Genomic DNA, 19,875 nt, shown 5'->3' with positions numbered 1-19,875 from the left:
TTTCACCTGTTAACTTCCCTGCAACCCCCTATAAAAGAGCCTCGGACTCTGGGCTAGTCGCCTCTCTAAGCTACTTTGCTTTGGGAGTGCCGTTTGGCCAGACTAAGGTCTGTTTTACTTTCCAACTTGTTCGGTGTGTTCCTTCCCGGGTGTTCTTCGCTGCAGTCAGCTCCTCGGAGTGTTTGGTAAGGCCCTCGGTCTTACATTTTGGAGGCACCGCTGGGATCCCCGGGTGTGCTTCACTGCAGTCAGCTCCTCGGAGCATTTGGTAAGGCCCTCGGTCTTACAGTGTGTCCTGGCCTAACAGTAAGGTTGTACACAGGGTTGGTGACCCAAAAGAGTGTTGAATTTTTTCGGCAGATGCTTAAAAGTGGAGAGAGTAATGCTGAACTCCTGGGTTTTGCTGTAGATTCTGTGGTCATTGAACACATCCAGGTGAGCCCAGCAACCAAGATGCATGGCCTCACACACACAGCTCCCTGCTCGGGAGCTCCCTTGCCACACTGGGATGATCCTGACTGAAAAGCAACAAACTGTCCCTAGATCAGAGGAGGAGAAGGGTACATAGAAGAAACAAATATCCCAGGAGAAACTGAAGAGACAAAAACTTAATAGCACAGGAATAAATTAAGCATAAAATAAATGCAAATAAATATTTAAAAACCAAAACAAAATTCAAACATATTAATTCTCTTTGTGAAGATTTAAATAGCCTAAAGGTAAAAGCAGGAAGAGCTCTAATGAGCAAGGCTAGCCTTGAACCCTTGGCAGTCCTCCTGCCTCAGCTTCCTGAGTGCTGGGATTACTGGTTAAGCAACAGGTATCTGTCACCTTTTTGGGGGGGGGGGTACTGGGGATCAAACTCACGAACTTGTGCTTGCAAGGCAGGCAGGGGGCCCACTGAGCTAAATCCCCGGCACTGTTACCTTTTTGTTGTTGTTTTGAGACCAGGTATGTAGCTCAGGTGGATTTTGAACTCACTATGTAGCCCAGATTGGCCTCACACTGGGGGTAATCCTCCTGCCTCAGCCTCCAAGTGCTGGGATTATAGGCATGTGCCTCCAAGCCCAGCTTTATCACTGTTATGGTTTGGGTCCAGATGTTCCCCCCAAAGCCTTATGGATTAATCTAGAGCGTGTGAAGCTGGAATTAATTCATGATGTAGTGCTAGGCTCAAGGGCACCAGGATTAAGGGTGTGAGTGCTACCTGCCCTGCCCTAAGTAGTCTGAATAAGATAAAAGGGGCAAAGAGATGCTGTTAACTCTCTTGTTGCTGTTGCTGCCTTGTGAGTACCATATTGTTTCTCCTCTGCAATGCCTGTTTGCAATCCCTGCCTTGGAGCCAGCTGGTTATGGACTGAAACCTCTACAAACTGTGGGCAAAATAAACCCCTTCCCCTTTAACTTTGTTTTGTTTTGTTTTTTTGATACCAGGGATGGAGCTCAGGTCCTTGTGCTTGCCAGGCAGGTGGCAGAACCACTGAGCTAAATCCCCAGCCCCTTCCCCTTTAACTTTTGGTGTCGGGTATTTTGTCTCAGCAACGAGAGAAAAGTAAGTAACACAGTCACTATTTTTATATTACTCATTTAAATCTTGTAGCAACTCACAGTAGCTGAACTAAAACTTGGTTGCCTGAGGTGTTCTTGTGTAGACCTTTCTGAGAGCAAGAAAGGTGGTGAGATGTATTTAAGGGGCTTTCTGTGGCCCCTTTTTGTATGGGCAGAAATGATTAAGTGGAAAGTACAGTCAGCTTCCCTTAGTGTTAGAACTGGGAAACTGCCATCATCTGGTAGTTTAACTCCTTCCTCTGAATTAACAAGCACCACAGAGGGAAAATAACTTGTTGGGAGTACCAGGGATTGAACCCAGGGCCTTTGCACTGAGCTACATTCCCAGCCCCTTTCCCCTCTTTTTTAGACAGGTCTGGCTAAATCACTAAACTGCCCAGGCTAGGCTCAAATTTGTGATCGCCCCTTAACCTCCCAAGCATTTTCAATTACAGGTGTGTGCCACCATATCCAATTTTTTCTTTCTTAAATAACTTGGGCCGGGGATTTAGCTCAGTGGTTTCGCCCCCTGCTGTGCAAGCGCACAAGGACCCAAGTTCGATCCCTGGTACCTAAAAAACCCCCAAATAACTGAGTTTAGCCAGGTGTGGTGTCATATGCCTGTAATTCCAGCACTGGGGAGGCTGAGGCAGGAGGATTGATTCAAGGCTATCCTGAACTACACAGCAAGACTGTCTCAGAAAGAAAGAGAGAAAGAGTTTGGAGCCTAGCGTGGGGTCACATGCCTGTAATCCCAGTACTAAGCACTATGGGAGGCTGAGGTAGGATAACCCTTGCCTCAAAAACCAGAAAAGTTTAGGGCTGGGGATTTAGCTCAGTGGTGCTGCCGCCTGGCTTGAAAGCAAAAGGTCCTGAGTTTGATCCCTGGTATCAAAACAAACAAAACCCAGAAAAGTTTAGAGCTGGGTGTGGTTGGTGCATGCCTGAATTCCCAGCACTTGGAGAGGCTGAGGCAGGAGGATCATCATGAGTTCGAGGGCAGCCTGAACTATACAGTGAGACCTTGTCTCAAAAAACCAAAAATAAAAAATAAAAAAAGTTTAGAACAGCAATTAATAGTAAATGATGGCCCATTTCATGTATATCCTGCTCTGACCTGTACATTCTTCCTCCCAAATCTCCTTGCTCTTAAAGTCTGTGCATTCTCCCCTTCGCTTAGAGAAGCTGCCGGCCTCCATTTCTAGTTTCAAGAGCCTTATCTGAGGCATTACTGTCTTTTGGGGGGGGGGGGGGACAGGGTCTCGTTAGTAGTCCAGGCTGGCCTCGAACTTACAGCCATCCCCTCGAGCGCCGGGACTACTCGGCTCGGCTCTTTCTTGATGAGCAGGGGGCGCGCCGGGTCTTGGCGTCGTCGGAGGGTGGGGAGGTTAGGCCAGGAGGGGACATGGAGGGACACCGGGGTGGCCAACGTGCGGACTTCCTGCTCCCACAACCGCCCGGCGGAAGGCTCTGTCGCCGGGGGACCCGGCCGCAGCCCTCAGTCTCTGCCCTCGGGTGGCCCCAGACTGCACCCCACTCCGCTGCCGCCTGCCTCGTCCTCTCCGCCTCCGACCTCTGGTCGCGGGCCAAGTCACTCCCCGCCGGGATCCGCCCACCCGGCGCGCCATTGGCTGCGGCCTGGGTCGCGGCAGCCGGGGGAGGGGCCGGGGGGCGGGAATTCCCGACGGAGCCGGAACCGAGCAGAGGCCCGGAACCGAGCAGAGGCCCGGAACCGAGCAGAGGCCCGGAACCGAGCAGAGGGCCCGAGCGGCCCCGCGCGAGGTGAGTGGAGCTCCCGAGAGCGGGCCTCGCAGCCGCGCCCGCGTCCGCGTCCTCCGTCCTCGTCTCCACGCTGGTCACCTCCGACCCCGCAGCCCGGACTTGCAGACCCCTCCGGGTGTCGTCCCGCCCAGCCCCGCGGCCGATCCTTCCGGCAGTCCGGCCTGACCCGAGGAGCTGGCGTGCTCCTCGCTTTCCGGGGGCCGGCGTGGCGTGAGGGGCAGGGAGAGGCCCGGCACCCGCGCTCGGCCTGCTGCCAGCCCGATGCTGCTCGCCGAAGCCGCCCACTTGCGCCCGGAGGAAGGGCCTGGCCCGGGCTGCCGGGCACTGCAGCTCCGGGTCCTGTCCCCCTCCCTGGCCGAGGCGAGGGCTGCGACGCCCACCCCCCGCCCGCCGCTCAGTTTCCACTTGGCTCCCTGAACAGGTCGCTTGGTAGAGCTAAAGTCTGAGGAGAAATTGAAATGTTCCTGGTACGGGAGCGGATGAGTCACCCCCGCGGGGAAGCCGGGGCGCGGCTGGGCCGAGGACCTGCGCTCTGCTGACCAGCCTTCCCCTTCCGGGGCCCCGTCTGCCTGCGTGACGCCCCCTTCCTAGGTCTGAGAGTCCCTGGAGCTGCCAGGGCCACCATGGGGGCCTGGGGGGAGCCTGAGCTCCTGGTGTGGCGGCCGGAAGCGGTGGCTTCGGAGCCTCCAGTAGCCGTGGGGCTGGAGGTGAAGCTGGGGGCCCTGGCGCTGCTGCTGGCCCTCACCTTGCTTTGTAGCCTGGTGCCCATCTGTGCGCTGCGGCGGCCTGGAGCTGGCCAGGAAGGCTCTGGTGAGCGCCATGCCCACCCCGGGGTGCTGGGGGAGGTGAGCTGAGCGGAGGAGAGGCCAGGAGCGGACCTGCTGGGGTCCATGTGCTCTGTGCCGCGTTCCTCCCCAGCTTTGCGTCGGAAAGCCCTGAGCCTCGTGAGCTGCTTTGCCGGAGGGGTCTTCTTGGCCACCTGTCTCCTGGACCTGTTGCCCGACTACCTTTCTGCCATAGATGAGGCCCTGGAGGCCCTGCACGTGACGGTGAGCTGCTCCCCGCTGGTGACCTGAGGGTGGGCTGGGCCTGTGGCAGTCCCTAACTGCAGATAGCCCTTGGGTATGATCCTGTTACTACCTGTAACCTTCAGTTACAGGCAGGAGTTTGGTTTTTTTGGTACTGGGGATCGAACTCAGGTCCTGAGCTTTCGAGGCAGGCACCGTGCCACTGAGCCAAACCCCGGCCCAAGCCAGAACTCTTTCTGCGTGTTCGTCCCCCTACACCAGTCTCTGTGTGACCTCTCCAAACCTCTTGGGACAGTGTGAGGACACCCACCAGGCCCGTGATCTCTCTGCGTTTCTCAGTTCCAGTCACCAGGACCTTACCAGTGCCCCAGGAATCATTCTCACTCCCTCAGCACTTGTTAAGGGCTGGAGATAAAGTCCACTGCAGGACTGGGAAGGGTAGGGGCAATTCCCAGGGGCCTGGTGATGACCAAAAAGGCTTTAGTCAGAGGGAGTGTTCAAGCCCCACAGGTAGGAAATCTCACTGAAGGGAAAAGTCAGCCTGGTGGATGGATAGCAGTGTAGGGAAGTCATCCCGAGCTTGAGCTTTTTCCCCCAAGACTGAGGAGGTAGCATGGGCTGTAATCCTCTGTGTCTGACTGAGTGGCCTGTCTCTGTGTGAACCTCCCGTGTCACTGTGGCTCTTTGTGAGCATTTGGGAAAATGGGCCCAGATGTGACCCTGTGTTTTCATACCTACATGTTAAATTTTACATCCATGTCTATCGGTGACTCTCACCTGGGATGCTTTTGCACCCAGGAAACATTTGATAACTTCTGGAAACATTTTTGGTTGTCCCAGCTGGGTTGGGGAAGGGGTGGTGTTGTAGTTTTTCCTGGCATTGGATGGGTAAAGGTCAGAGATGCTGCTCTGTAACCTACTGCAGCTCTCTGACAAGGAATTGTCTGGCCCAGAATGTTAACAGTGCCGATGTTGAGCAACAGCACTGTGTGACGCCATGATCTGCAATCGTGTGTCATTCTGTTCTCAAGTCACTTCGGTGCTGTGAGACTAGGAACTGGTGTGTGTGGCTTGTGTTTGTTTGTTTGTACCTGGGCCTCCATCAGGTCTTGTCCTGTCTCCAAACACTTTCCTGCCCCACTCTGCCCACAGCTCCAGTTCCCCTTGCAAGAGTTCATCCTGGCCATGGGCTTCTTCCTGGTCTTGGTGATGGAGCAGATCACACTGGCTTACAAGGAGCAGTCAGTGCCGCCACATCAAGAGGAATCGAGGGCCCTGCTGGGAACACTGAATGGTGGGCCGCAGCACTGGCATGACGGCCTGGGGGTCCCCCCTGCAAGAGGAGTTCCGGCAGCCCCTTCGGCCCTGCGTGCCTGTGTACTGGTCTTCTCCCTAGCCACGCACTCGGTGTTTGAGGGGCTGGCAGTGGGCCTGCAGCGAGACTGGGCTCGGGCCATGGAGCTGTGCCTGGCTTTGCTGCTCCACAAGAGTATCCTCGCTGTCAGCCTGTCCCTGAGGCTGCTGCAGAGCCACCTGCGGGTGCAGGTGGTGGCTGGCTGTGGAATCCTCTTCTCATGCATGACACCTCTGGGCATTGGACTGGGTGCTGCTCTGGCAGAATCAGCTGGGCCTCTGCACCAGTTGGCCCAGTCTGTACTGGAGGGCATGGCAGCTGGCACCTTTCTTTATATCACTTTCCTGGAAATCCTGCCTCAGGAGCTGGCTTCTTCTGAGCAGAGGATCCTCAAGGTCATTCTGCTCCTAGCAGGTTTTGCCCTGCTCACTGGCCTGCTCTTTGTCCAAATTTAGGAGGCTTCAATGTAGGGGTAAGGGAAGCTGCCTACCAGGTGCTTCTGGTCTTCATTCCCCAGTGTGTGGAGAACAGAAGGGAATGGGGAAGGGAGGTATGAGCTAAGAGTTCTCTGGGAAGTAGGAATGGAGCCTTTGGGGTTATATCTAATGAGGGAAGTGAGCAGAGAAGAGGCTGAGTCCCTGAAGACATGATCGGACCTTAGCAGTGAAGCAGACCCTGGCTCCCGGGCTCAGAGGTCACACACTAGTCATGGACAAACTGACACTGGGGAGGCCGGAGGTGGGTGGGCACCCAGCCACTGTGGGATAAAAACGTGGAGAGGCCAGGGTCCAGAGTCAGCTTCCTGTTGGTTCTAGCCCATTTTGGCACCCTGTGACTTGCAGTGGACCCTTCCTACTTTTCTAAGAATTGATTTTTTTTTTTTTGGTACTGGGGATTGAACTCAGGACTTGTGCTTGTGAGGCAGGCGCCAGAACCACTGAGCTACATCCCCAGCCCCTTCCTACTTTTCTTACGTCCTGCGCATCTCCCTTCTCTTCTCCCAGGGGCACTGATGTCAAATGGTCTCTCCCTGCCAATTATGATACCTTTTCTGGCCTCTAGCCCTGGTCACGCCTCTATTTTTAAAGTGCCAAACAAATCTTTTTCTCAAAGCACAGAGATGTGGCAGTGGGCCCTGCCCAGCACCTCAGTGCAGGGGACCTACTTGCTTTTTATTTTGGTTCTATGTTTGGGGTGGGGCAAAAATTTTGACTAGGCTGGTTTGAGGGGAGACCTGTGACCACCTACTGCTGCTGCACCCTAGGAATAGGGGAGGGACATGGACATGGTGTCCCATGCCTAGATAATAAATAGAGCTGCCAAACATTTTTATGCCCAGTGAGCCCAGGGGGAGGGAAATGTTCGCCCCCAGGGTTATTTTTGGGGAGGGAGGGCTGTGTATAGGCCATGTTCTCTAGAATCTATTTTACTAACTGACCTGTTTTGGGACATATTAGCAGAATAAAAGATGTTTCTATACATCTCTACGGTATCAGCTTCATTTGTCTTGGGACGGGTGGGCACGTGGTCAGCCCGAGAGGACTTGAGTCCCAGATACAGCTGTTTTAAGACCCTTAATTCCATTGTTCTCACTCGGCCCTGACTGCCCTTTCCTGGAGATGGCCAGAGTTTTCCTCCTCTGTCTTTTCCTTCTTCCCTGCCTGTCTCCACCCCTTCCTTTCCCTTTCTTGCCCTCTTCCTTTCCTAATCCCTTGCCCCTTCCCGTCCGTCCGTTTGGCGAGGACTTGGAACTACAACTCCCAGCCTGCTTCGCGTGGGAAGCGTCCTGGCTCGCCGAGCCCGCGGGGCTGCCGGGAAGTGGAGTCCACTTCCTCCCTGCGCTGCGTGCCCGCGGGCCTGAGGGGATCACGTAAACAAACTACGAGTCCCGGCAGGCCGCGCGCCGCGGGTCCGGGCTAGGCTGGGCCGAGCCGAGCCGCGGGGCTCGCGGAGGCGGCGGCGGCGGCTAAGGCTAGAGGAGCCGCTCCGGGGCCCGCGGCGGAGGCCGTGGCCTGTCCTGGGAAGGTGGCGGGCAGGGACGTGGGAGGAAGATGGCGACGTCCGGGGCGAACGGGCCCGGCTCTGCCGCGGCTTCATCTTCCAATCCGCGCAAGTTTAGCGAGAAGATCGCGTTGCAGAAGCAGCGACAGGCCGAGGAGACGGCGGCCTTCGAGGAGGTGATGATGGACATCGGCTCCACCCGGGTGAGGGGCCGCGCCGGGGAGCAGGGCGGGAGGCGGGGGCCGCGGGTGGAAGGCGGAACGGACAGGGCCGATGGGCACCGCTGTCCGGGAGGCGCAGGTTGAGCGCCGGGGCAGAAAGGCGGAATTTGCCGGGGAGACCGAAACTCGGGAGAGATTGGGCTTGGGGGCCGAGAGGAGAATGGCCGAAGCCTGGCGGAGGTGGGTGGTCCCTGTGCATCCCTGGCGGAGTCCCCTGGAGGACTGACTGAGCAGTCCAGATCTCGGGTGGTGGGCTAGGGAGGATGGCTTGCTTGTCCCTAACCTGGCTTCTTTGAATTTGTGATCTTCTCCAAACTGCTTTCTCTGCCCCAGCGGGCCACTCTGCGCTTTGGTGCCTACGGGAAAGGGCCCCTTGAGTGGTTTGAAGGAGCAGTGCTGGGTATAGCGGGTCAGGAAGTCCCCTCCTGCGTCCCGTCCCTGTGCTTCCTTTTTCAAATACTGTTGTGGTTTCCTGACGTGAAGGTGAGGTCCTTTGCTCACAGACTGGCACTTGGTGTTTAGCCCTGGCCGCCCTGAAGGAAAGGTAGAGCTTTGAATCCTAAGTGGGTAACCAGTGTGCTACAGGTTGTTTGGAACCCTACATATACGTTTGCTGAGCCTTCTGGAGAGATGGATGCTTTGTTTGTAGATTTCTGGAGTATCTGGAGAGTCCTTTATTTGTCGGGGATATTTATTCCTAGGAAGTTTGATAAAGAACTTTCAGGCCTCTGCCAAGCTGCCTCTGAATCCGCTCTAGCCTTGATTTCTTGCATCCCAGAATTGGATATCAGAGGGAGCCAGGGCAGAAGTTTGCACAGTTAGTAGGCAGTCCTAATTTAGGGACACATTATTCTCACAACAGCAGGTGAGGATATTGCAGTGATTCCTATGGCAAAGAGTTGGGAGGAATTCAAGAGGAGAAGGTGGAACATAAATACATTTCAAGGTTCTTTCTTTCTGTTTTTTTGGTACTGGGATCGAGCTCAGGACCTTGTGCTTGCCAGGCAGGCAGCTGAACCACTGAGCTAAACCCCCGGTCTATTTTGAGGCTCTTTCTGCTGGCCTGACTGACTGCATCTTGGTACGACTCTGTGTCTTTGTATCCATCTCCCTTGACTCTGTTAGTCTTTTGTATTTTCCTCCTTGGAGTCTCTAGGGACCATGTGCCCTAGTTTGTGGGAGTCAGAACAGAAAAAGATACGTGGAAAGGCAGATTTGGTTTGTGTGTGTGTGTGCATGTCCATGTGCGTGTGCATGTGCGTTCACACACATTCTCATCACCATGAGGATTGAGATCTGTTGACTGCTCCTTTTAGGAGCTTTTGATTGTGGTGGGAACAGACAAGATGGAAGAGAGGCCAATCTCCAGCTGACAGTTTGAGGGCCTGCCCTCCGGATTGTGATTTAGCAGAGGCACAGTGTGATCCTACAGCTAGAATGTGCAAACCCACAAAGGTTGCTAGAAACTCAAAGCTGGTACCTCTCCTCCTGGTAGCCTTTACTGCTCTTCTACTAGTTAACTTCTCTATGACACAGAAGAGCCTAGTGGACAGGCTTGGCTAGGTCTTGGGACTCCAAGAACCTTAGCTGGAGATAGAAGACCTGGAGCCCAGCCTGTTGCATGGCCAGCTGGGATGGATCATGTGAGGCAGATATGGCCTCAGGGGCCTGTACCACTGGATGGTTGGGGTTGCCTTATGTATAGTATTAACAGTAGTCGTGGAGTGGCCCAGAGGCTGCTGAACTCGCTGAGCTGACCTGCTGGGATAGAAGGGTGTGTCTGGTGCTGGCTTCTGTGCAACATTGTGACCTTGGAACTCAGAACGTACCCCTCCTCAGCTGCCCTCATCACCATGGCCTTGCCTGGGGTCTGTTTCTTTGGCTCGTGATAGTGGCTCAGTCTTGGAAGAAGCTACTCACCTGTCATGAGGGCACAAGAACTGCAGACAGACTACCCTCTGTCAGGCTGAGGGGTTGGTGTCTCACCTCTTCACTGGACATACCTCCCACCAACGGAGATGAGGCCAGGGGTGGCTCTGGCCCAGCCTGGGGTGGGCTTTTGTACCCTCTCCACCCCCATTCTCCAGGCTTCTCTGCCTACTTAAGGGCTTTAGTCCTGGAGAAAATGCCCCTTGGTTTTGGCGCCACTTTCCTAGTTGGGAGAGCTGTCATCTTTTGGATCTTCTGGTTTGAGAGGTGCAGGGTTTGGTAGCCTTCCCGAGCCTGGGCAAGTGGCAGAACCAGAACCCTACGCTGTCCATCCAGAGTGGGAAGGGGAGAGGCTGGCAGTGATGGAGGTCTTCTCATTGGTGCTGGGCACATTCAAAACCGGAAGCAGAGCTGCCCAGGGCACCCATCCCTGTGGCCAGCCTCTGGTGCCCCCCAGGGACAGCTTCGACTGATGCTGTTGGGACAGGCCCTGAGCAGTGCTAGGCCCCACCCGCCAGGCTGCTGTCAGGCGGTAGTGCGCTCAGGGATGCAGGGAGCCTGCTGAGGGGCCGGGATGGGTGGTTTGCACCAAGTCTTGGTGGATCCTTATTCCAGCCCCGGCTTTTTTTTTGTCAGATATAGTGGACCCTTGACTTATGAACTCTATCCATTCCTGAGAGGTCGTTGTAACTCAAGTTGGTTATAAGTCAATATAGCTGACATCTGGATGTTTACCTGGGTATACCTGTAGATAACAAGAGGCAAATGAAGGACTGGGGATTTAGCTCAGTGGACCTGCACCTGCCTTACAAGCACAAGGTCCTGAGTTTATCCTCAGGACCAAAAAATTAAATAAAGAAAAATAAAATAAAAAGGCAAATGAGGCCCGGGGATTTAGCTCAGTGGTTCCAGCACCTGCTTCGTAAGCACAAGGTCCTGAGGTCAATCCCTGGTACCAAAAAATAAAATAAAATAAAATAAAATAAAATGGCAAATGAATTTTCCATTAACCTAATTAACACAAGTTATTTGTATGTCAGGCCAGTCGTAATGTGAGGGTCCACTGTACCTTAAAAGCAGTAGCAGTGTATCCTGCTGCAGGAATGGCAAAGATGGCCAAAGGAATGGCACTCAGAACCCTCCCTGATATTCTCATTTGTCCTTGCGTCTCAGTTACAGGCCCAAAAGCTGCGGCTGGCCTACACACGGAGCTCCCACTACGGTGGTTCTCTGCCCAACGTTAACCAGATTGGCTGTGGGCTGGCCGAGTTGCAGGTGAGTGTGCAGGGCTGGGGTGGGCAGAGGCTCGCCGGCTCCCTGCTGACTCACCTGCCACTTTGGCAGAGCCCCCTGCACTCGCCTTTGGACTCGTCCCGGAGCACTCGGCACCACGGGCTGGTGGAGCGGGTACAGAGAGACCCCCGCAGGATGGTGTCCCCGCTGCGCCGGTACCCCCGCCACATATCCTTCCCAGAGGCTGGGGGGCTTGGGCGGGCAGGGCTCTGGGACGCAGCCACCTGCTCCACCCTTCCCGCGCTTGCCTGCACCCAGCTCCTTGGAGAGCGACCACCCCGAGTGCCCAGGCAGCTCACTGCTCTGCAGGGGCAGGCAGGCTCCCCAGTCCTCTCCTCTCCTGCTGACTGAAGTGTGGTCCCTTCTCATTCACACATCTGTTGCTAGCGTTCTTTCTTTCTTTTTTTTTACTTCTTTCTCTCTCTTTTTTTTCCCTTTAGTATTGAGCATTGAGCCCAGGGCCTTTGCATTGAGCTACATCCGCAGGCCCTTTTTTTATTTTTTTATTTTGGTACCAGGGATGGAACTCGGGTCCTTGCGCTTGCGCAGCAGGCAGCGAAACCACTGGGCTAAATCCCCGGCCCTGCAGGCCCTTTTTAAATTTTTAATTTATTTTTATTATTTTTTTGGTACCAGAGATCGAACTTGGGACCTTGTGCTTTCGAGGCAGGTGCCAGAACCACTGGGGTAAATCCCCAGCCCTGTTTGTAATTTTGAAACAGTTTCACTAAATTGCCCAGGCCAGGTTTGAACCTTGGCTCCTTCTGCGTCAACCTCCCAAAGTAGTAGGGTTATAAGCATGGGCCACCCTACCTGGGTTCTTATCAGCATTCGATCTCAGAAATTTACACACTTGTGTCACCTAAGCCCTGCCCAGTCTCACAGATTGCTCCAGGCCTGATTCCATTCATTTATTCACTTATTTATTTACTTACTTAGAGACAGAGTAGTCCAGGCAGGCCTCAAACTCTTGGTATTCCTCCTGTCTCAGCCTCCCAAGTACTGAGATTACAGGCGTGAGCCACCATGCCCTGCCCATTCTTGTGTGTGTGTGTGTTGGGGCTGGAACGCAGTGTCTTTTGCATGCTAGGCAAGCGCCCTGCTACTGAGATACACTGCTAATTCTGTCTCTTCTATTCTTTAACCCTGCTGTTGTTGTGCCCTGTAGAGGAGAAAGGTATGTGTTTCTTTTCTGTTTTTTTTCTTTCTTGTGCTAGGGATTTACTCCAGAGTTGTTCTACCAACTGAGCTACATCTCCAGCTCTTTTTTTTTTTTTTTGGTACTGGGGATTGAACTCAGGACCTTGCACTTGCGAGGCAGGCAGTGGAACCACTGAGCTAAATCCCTGGCCCCATCGTTTGTTTTATTTTGAGACATAGTCTTCCTAAGTTACCCAGGTTAGGTTTGAACTTGTGATCCTCCTGCTTCGGCCTTCCAAGTAGCTGGGATCTCGCCTGGAGCTCCGGCTGTTTCTTGAGATAGCGATCTGCCGCCTCCATTGGCCTTTTCCTCTGGTCTCAATGCCACCGTCGCCTCTGCACCTTCTTCCTTAATGGGTGCTGTGCACGTGGACAGTTCTCCCTACAGCCCTGCCTACCTGTCTCCTCCCCCGGAGTCCAGCTGGCGGAGGTGAGTACAGGGCGGGCGAGTCTCCGGCCACTGCCAGGACACGGCCTCCTCTCTGTGGCGGTGGAGTAGGTGGTCAGAGTCCATTCCGGGCTGTGCTGACACGAGTGGCCCAGCCCCCGTCTGGCCAGAGTGGGGCCAATGGAACTGGCCAGGCCGGGGTGGGGGTGGGGAGGGTGCCGGTGAGAAGTGCTGCCCGCGGCCAGGGTGGCTGCAAGGTAGTCCTGGGGCACTGTTGGCTCTCTAGCCCCTGCTGTACCCTTGAGGCCCAGGATTCTTACCCAGCAGAGATGCTGGGCCCCACACTCCCATTCTGCTCGTCCCCGCGGAGGACTTGAGGCATTTCCAGATCTCTTGGACTGACTGGGACAGGGGTTGGTGGGTCTCAGCATCAGAAGACCCACAGGAAAAGGCGTGGCCTTTAATGCACAGCCTCTCCACTCCCACTTCGGCTGCCCAAGCCCTGCCCTGCCTTCTGTCCATTGCCAGGCGTTTTCCTCCTCTCCACTTTCTTTTCCCTCTTAAATTTTTATCGGAACATGTTTGGAGTGCGCACTGATTGTGTTCATGGCGGGGAGTTGGTACCTGTACACGACACATCTTAATTCTTCTTACTTCCTCTTCTCCCTTTCTTTCCGACTCTCCATCTCGGTCCCCTTCCCAACAGCACTCAGAAGGCTGAGGCAGTAGGATCGCTATGAGTTCAAGGCCACCCTGAACTACATAGTGAGATCCTGCCTCAAAAAAACGGCTATAACAACAAAAACATATATAACAACCCATTTGCAAAAGATATATTTTCCTCTTTGCTAATATATATCTTCTGTTTTGCTCTTTAAATTACTTTTAGTTTGGGTTTCCCATATAAGAGAAACCATGCCATATTTTAGCTTCCACGTCTGATTCATTTTACTTAACATTATGGTCTCCAGGTGCACCATTTTTCTACAAATGACTCAAACTTACCCTTTTTAACTGCAGAGTAGTGCTCCATCATTTAATGACTCTGTTTTCCACTCCAGGACGATGCCCTGGGCCAATTTCCCTGCAGAAAAAGGACAGCTGTTTCGACTGCCCTCTGCACTTAACAGGTGAGACCTTTGCCTTCTTTGGGCCGTCTCCTTATCTCTACTTCTGGGGCGCTGCTCCCTCACCCACACCGGCTTCTGACACAGCCGGGTGGGCTTGGGACTTGTCATCGGTGCCCGTTCATGTCCGCCCCTGCAGGACCAGCTCCGACTCTGCCCTTCACACGAGTGTGATGAGCCCCGGCCCCCAGGACACCTATGCAGGCGCGCCCCCCAGCGTCCTGCCCAGCCGCCGAGGGGGTAAGTGCTGAGTTCTCAGGCTGGGTGCCCACAAGAGGCAAGTGGACACCACAGCCAGCTCGCTCCCCTGCAGGTTTTCTGGATGGCGAAATGGACTCGAAAGGTATGTGTCTTCACCTCCAGGGGCACCGCCTCCTGAGGGTCTCTGGGCCCTGAGGGGACAGGACTCCCTGCGCCTGCCCCCGGCCCTTCCCCAGCCCCCTGTCAGCAGCCTTTCCATTCCAAGTCCCTGCGGTGGAGGAGAGCCCGCCGGACGGCAAGTACCTGCTGAAGCCCGGGGACGCCAGGAAGGTGGGTGTGGCCACTGGTGCCTGCAGCGCCTTCCTGCTTCCCAGGCGCCTCAGAGCTCGGCCCTCATTTCTGCATCGTTCCTTCCCTTCCCAGCTGTCCTCGTCCTCCTCCCGACCTCGGTCCTGCGAAGTCCCTGGAATTAAGTAAGTGGCCCTGGAAGGGTGGCGAAGTGCAAGTGGGAAGTCCGAGGCTGGGCATGTCTCTCTCTGTGCTCCCACCCACTGTCCCTGGCACTCGCCTGTCTTTCTCTGCCCTCCCGCAGCATCTTCCCGTCTCCTGACCAGCCTGCCAGTGTGCCTGTCCTCCCACCTGCCTTGAGCACGGGGGGCTCCCTGCCCGACCTCACCAACCTGCACTTCCCCCCACCGCTGCCCACCCCCCTGGACCCCGAGGAGACAGCATACCCCAGCCTGAGCGGTGGCAGCAGCACCTCCAACCTGACGCACACCATGACCCACCTGGGCATCAGTGGAGGGCTGGCCCTGGGCCCTGGCTACAGTGTGCCAGGTGAGTGGCCTCCAGCTGCTGCCTCGCTAGAGGGAGGAAGAGGGGAGGCTCTGCAGCCCGGATCCTGTGAGTGCCCCAGCCACCAGCCCTGCGTGCCGGGACCACTCCCTGCCATTCTCTGCTGTGAGAACTGCTATGTGTGGCTTTCCCCACAACGCACGAAGGTGGAAAGCAGCTGCCAGCTGGGCAGTCTTGCTGGCAGGGACAGCGTAGGGAGGGCCTCATGTTGCCACCTCCATGGTCTGCTTACTGCTGCCCGTTCTAGGCAGAGAGGGGCCCATTTCTCATCGGTAATGTCGGCATCTCTGATTTTTGTCTGTGCCTGCAGGACTTCATTCACCTCTCAACCACCCCTCCCTTCAGTCCTCCCTGAGCAACCCCAACCTCCAGGCTTCCCTGAGCAGTCCCCAGCCCCAGCTCCAGGGCTCCCACAGTCACCCCTCCCTGCCCGCCTCCTCCCTGGCCCGCCACACACTGCCTGCCACCTCCCTGGGCCACCCGTCACTCAGTGCCCCAGCCCTGTCTTCCTCCATTTCCTCCTGCACTTCCTCTCCCGTCCTGGGTGCCCCCCCTTACCCAGCTTCTGCCCCTGGGGCCTCCCCTCGCCACCGCCGAGTGCCCCTCAGCCCCCTGAGTTTGCCCGCGGGCCCTGTGGATGCCAGAAGGTCCCAACAGCAGCTGCCCAAACAGTTCTCGCCAACAATGTCACCCACCTTGTCCTCCATCACTCAGGTATGCGTGGCTGCCCTCCCTGTGTGTGCGCCTGCCCCCCGCCCCATTCTCTCCGCCCACTCTCCTTCCCTCAGATACTTCTGCTCCGCTCCCGAACCCCACCATCAGTCCTTTGTGCACTGCTCTGCCTGTGTCTATCTGTTTCTCTTGCTGTGGGTGCAGACCCTAGGGTCAAGCTTTCTGATTTAAATCTTGGCCATGCCTCATATTTGCTGTCTCCTTTGACGAGTTATTTGATTTCTTTATTTTTTGTTTTGTTTTTTGGTACCGGGGATTGAACTTGGGACCTTTCGCTTTCAAGGCAGGCGGCGGAACCACTGAGCTAAATCCGTGGCCCTAGTTATTTGATTTCTGAGAGCCTCGGTAGTCTCATTTATAAGACAGGGGTAGTTTTGTAGGCACCCAATGCAATAATACACATAAAGTGCTTAGCAGCTGGGTGTGGAGGCACAGGTCTGTAATCCCAGCACTCTGGGAGGCTGAGACAAGAGGGTCACAAGTGTGAGCCCAGCCTGGGCAATTTAGTGAGACGCTGTCTCAGAAGAGGAAGGGGCTGCGGATGCACCTTAGTGCTCCCTGGGTTCAGACTGTAAAAATAAGTAAAGTACTTAGCATCATGCCTAGCACAGCACCACAAGCTCAGGAGACAGCTTAGCCCTTCCCTTCCTCTCCTTCCTTTCTTCCTTTCTTTCATCTTTTTTTTTTTTTTTTTTTGGTGGTGCTAGAGATTGGAACCTTTGCCATGTTTTTGTTTTTGTTTTGAAATAGGCTCCCATGGGCCGGGGATGTAGCTCAGAGGTGCTGCACCTGCCTGGCAAGCACAAGGTTGGATAGAATTCAATTCCTGGTACCGCAAACAAAACAAAAAAAAAGAAAGAAAAGAGGCTCTCACTGAGTTGCTAAGTTGCTCAGCTAGGGCTCCAACTTGTGACCCTCCTGCCTTAGCCTTCTATAGTGGTGGGATTAGAGGCACCACCGTCCCTGGCTTCCTGTCCTTTTCTTGTCTTGTCTTTTTTCCTTTGGTACCAGGGATGGAATTTGGGACCTTGTGCTTGCAAGGCCGTTGGTGGCACCACTGAGCTACATCCCCGCCTCGAGTCTTGATGTTCATCCCTAGGCCTCTGTCCTGTCCCATCTCCTCTCCCGTTGCCCCTCCCTCTTTCTCAGAACTCAGTGTCAGAGAATCTCAGATCCTGGAGCCCACTCTCTTTGTAGTTTAGGTGAGGAAACTGGCCCAGAGGGAAAGGTGTACACAGCAAGTCAGGAAGAGTTGGCTTTGGAACTACAAACTCTTAACTTTTGGGTGTCTTCCTTAATGCTAAAATTCTTAGTTCTTCTCTGCCTCCCCATCCTTTTTTCTGTCTTTCTTTTTTTTTCTTTTTCTTATTTTGGTACCAGGGATCAAACTTGGGAGCTTGCACTCCGAGGCAGACGTGGTGCCACTGAGCTAAATCCCCGGCCCATTCTTTCTAAATGTTTTTTCTTTTCCCATTTCCTGTCCCCTTTCCCTTGATCCTAACGCTCTTCCTCCTGATACCCTCTTCTCTTCCTCCCTCCTGTACCTGGAATGTGTGCTCTGTGTTCCATCTTAACCTGTCCTGCAGGGAAGAGCCGTGGAGCCAGCTTCCCTTCCCCCTCCTGCTGCCCTTGCTCTCCCACCCCCTCTGGCCTCCTCTTCAGAGCCGCAGCCCCCACTGCATTGTGGCCTTGGCCTTAGCAGGCACCAGTGCTCATTCTGCCACTGCTTGGGTGCCACAGTTGAGCGGCCGCTGCCCCATTAGCCTTGCTCAGCACTATTCAGTGACTGCTGCCAACCTAGGGCTGGGGAATGGGGATCACGCCATGTTGTGTTTAGGATGCATGCAGCTTAGAGGTGGGAAGCTCTAAGAATTCTTCTTCAGGGGCCACACTGAAGGCTGAGTGTCCCTCTTTTTCCTCGTTTCTTTTCAGGGCGTCCCCCTGGACACCAGTAAACTGCCAACTGACCAGCGGCTGCCCCCATACCCATACGGTCCCCCAAGCCTGGTCCTCCCTGCCCAGCGCCCCGCCCCAAAGCCTCCACAGCAGCCAGGGCTGCCCTCTCAGGCCTGCTTAGTGCAGCCCCCAGGCAGGCAGCCTCATTACGGGACCCCATACCCCTCGGGGTCCAGTGGACACACGCAGCAGGCTTACCACCGGCCAGGGAGCGACTTCAGCCTGGGGAACGTGAGTACTGGTCAGCACTCTTGAGACGGGGAGGAGGGCAGGTCACTGCAAATCAGGGTCTGGGGAGGTCTTCCCTCCCTAGGTAATGGCACTGCCAGCTTGGGGCTCCTGTCTTCCTGTGTTTGACCCTCCGCCTGCCCCTTTGTTTCTGCTCAGCTTGCTCTTTGGTGACTCCCGCCTTGACCCGTTCTCTTCCTGGCATGCACATGCTCTGGCCCAGCAGGTACGGTGCCCATACTGACTTCGGGCCCCGTGCTCGCTTCTGTTGCTCTGCTTGCTGCCGCCTCCCTCTGTGCCTCCATTCTTGGGTGGATGAAGATGGCTGGGCAAAGGGGCAGCCTTGTCAGGCGCCTCTCTCAAGCTCTCTCTGTGTCCATAGCTGGAGCCGTTCAGCATGGAGACGCCAACGACCAGCCTGGTGCTGGATCCCCCCAGCTTTTCCGAAGGGCCTGGATTTTTAGGAGGTGAGGGGCCAGCAGGTAGCCCCCAGGATCCTGATGCCCTCAACCATCAGAACTTGGCCCATTGTTCCCACCACGGCTCAGGACCTAGTCTCATCCTCCCAGGTGAGGCCATGTGAGCTGGCCGAGCAGGAGGAGGCAGTGATTCCCCGCTGACCTGGAGGCGGAGGCGGCACTGGGAATGCGGTCCTCACCCTCTGCTTCTGCCCCCAGGAGACTCCGCCCCCGGTTTCTCCAAGGAGATTGCAGCAGCCCTGGCTGGAGTTCCTGGCTTTGAGGTGTCAGCAGCTGGGCTGGGGCTGGGGCTGGGGCTGGAAGATGAGCTGCACATGGAGCCACTGGGCCTGGAGGGGCTAAACATGCTGAGCGACCCCTGCGCCCTGCTGCCCGACCCTGCTGTGGAGGACTCCTTCCGCCATGACCGGCTGCAGTGAGGGCCCCGCCACCCCTCTCCTCGCCCACCCCTGATGTCCCTCCCTCCCTCCCCTGGCCAGTAGACTCCACTCTGCCCCCAGATTCTCTTTCTGGCTCAAATGAAGGATTCTGAGAATGAGAAAGGGCAAGGGGTTGTCCAGGTCCCTCCTGGATTCCGCCCCGCTTAAGTGTGGCCTGGGGGCGCTCAAGGAAGGCCTAAAGCACTTGTAACTTTGGAAAGTCTGTCTGGAGGTCAGAGCCTGTGGGAGAGCAGGGGTGGAGGGAACCCTGGAGGCAGGGCTTGTCCGGACACCTAGGGGTGGGCAGTGCCAGCCCCTCCTCACCACTCTTCCCCGTGCAATGGAGGACAGAGCCAGAGTGGATATTATTTTTTATTAAATATATTATATGTTAATAAAAAAATCCTGTCAAAGCCTTGGTGTAGTTGGCTGCTGTTTGGCATACAGCTGGAGATCCAGGGAGTTCCTGAGCCACGAGCCCCTTATCTGTCATTGGTTTTGCATCTCTCCAGCACTGCTGTGCTTTGTGCACGCCCTGCCAGCCTCAGAATTTATACCCCAAATTGGAGGTGGGGCCACACGAGGATGCAGCAGCTTCCATGACAGCAGGGTGTCACCTCATGTGCCCTCATGTTTGGGGTTCTGCTTAGCTAGCATGGGGGACAGGGACCCTGGCTGGCCAGACAAGTGACTCTTCCTCAGCCCCTGGCCTGGCTTCTGAGAAGGGATTTAACAGCTGAACTCCAGGAGTGTCTCTCCTGCCTCGCCTTTATGGTCCTTTGTAGCTCAGGGACCTAGGCAAGCCTCGGAGCCTGTGTTCCTGTCTTCTCCGGGAAGGCCTCCCACGCCCTTCCCTATGCATGAATCCACATCACCCTACTCCCCTTATCTGAGTTTTAATTCAGCAGATCCTGCTTGCCAACCATGTCCTGAAGAAGGGCCCTCATTCTTCGACAGTTCTCTACCCCTTTGGCTGACTGGGCCTCTGCTTTGTCCCCTTCTTCCTCAGTTTCCCCCCTCCGTGCTGTTCCACTCCCCGCAGTCCTGGCCTCTCCCCTTCCTCTTTCCAAAGCTCTTGTCATTTCCAGAAAAGAGAACCGAGAGCTCCTGGCTCTGGCTTGGAGGGAACGGAGT

The 19,875-nt window shown here is 55.4% G+C and overlaps 2 protein-coding genes across 6 annotated transcripts; both read left to right on the top strand.

The window, feature by feature from the left end:
- The first annotated feature begins 3,214 nt into the window (after positions 1-3,214).
- On the top strand, positions 3,215-7,193 carry Slc39a1 (solute carrier family 39 member 1). 2 transcript variants are annotated; one of them, XM_004871402.4, is made up of 4 exons: positions 3,215-3,330; positions 3,752-4,140; positions 4,249-4,379; positions 5,511-7,193. In XM_004871402.4, the coding sequence occupies exons 2-4, from the start codon at positions 3,954-3,956 to the stop codon at positions 6,165-6,167; spliced, it is 975 nt and encodes a 324-aa protein (XP_004871459.1). In that variant the 5' UTR covers positions 3,215-3,330; positions 3,752-3,953; the 3' UTR covers positions 6,168-7,193. The 2 variants fall into 2 exon arrangements, with proteins under 2 accessions (XP_004871459.1, XP_087059534.1); XM_087203408.1 differs by lacking the exons at positions 3,215-3,330; positions 4,249-4,379 and having other exon boundaries at positions 3,773-4,140; positions 5,511-7,186.
- A 445-nt stretch (positions 7,194-7,638) lies between these two features.
- Positions 7,639-19,154, top strand: Crtc2 (CREB regulated transcription coactivator 2). 4 transcript variants are annotated; one of them, XR_206346.4, is made up of 14 exons: positions 7,639-7,916; positions 11,037-11,138; positions 11,208-11,324; positions 12,725-12,786; positions 13,806-13,874; positions 14,011-14,111; positions 14,185-14,214; positions 14,338-14,402; positions 14,496-14,545; positions 14,665-14,909; positions 15,238-15,641; positions 17,592-17,846; positions 18,003-18,069; positions 18,226-18,408. XR_206346.4 is itself a non-coding variant. In XM_004871404.4 (14 exons), exons 1-14 carry the CDS (start codon positions 7,764-7,766, stop codon positions 18,739-18,741), a joined length of 1,959 nt encoding a protein of 652 aa, XP_004871461.1. In that variant the 5' UTR covers positions 7,639-7,763; the 3' UTR covers positions 18,742-19,154. The 4 variants fall into 4 exon arrangements, 3 of the variants coding, with proteins under 3 accessions (XP_004871461.1, XP_087059525.1, XP_004871460.1); XM_004871404.4 differs by lacking the exon at positions 18,003-18,069 and adding an exon at positions 18,521-19,154 and having other exon boundaries at positions 18,226-18,310; XM_087203399.1 differs by lacking the exon at positions 18,003-18,069 and adding an exon at positions 18,521-18,991 and having other exon boundaries at positions 14,185-14,218; positions 14,309-14,402; positions 18,226-18,412.
- The last annotated feature ends 721 nt before the right edge of the window (positions 19,155-19,875 follow it).

The sequence above is a fragment of the Heterocephalus glaber genome, unplaced genomic scaffold (assembly GCF_053883595.1).
Source record: "Heterocephalus glaber isolate CG9 unplaced genomic scaffold, H.glaber_assembly_v1.0 deba00001795, whole genome shotgun sequence".
Classification (NCBI taxonomy): Eukaryota; Metazoa; Chordata; class Mammalia; order Rodentia; family Bathyergidae; genus Heterocephalus; species Heterocephalus glaber.
The sequence above is the reverse complement of the archived record's forward strand: the minus strand, read 5'-3'. Positions and strand labels throughout refer to the sequence as shown.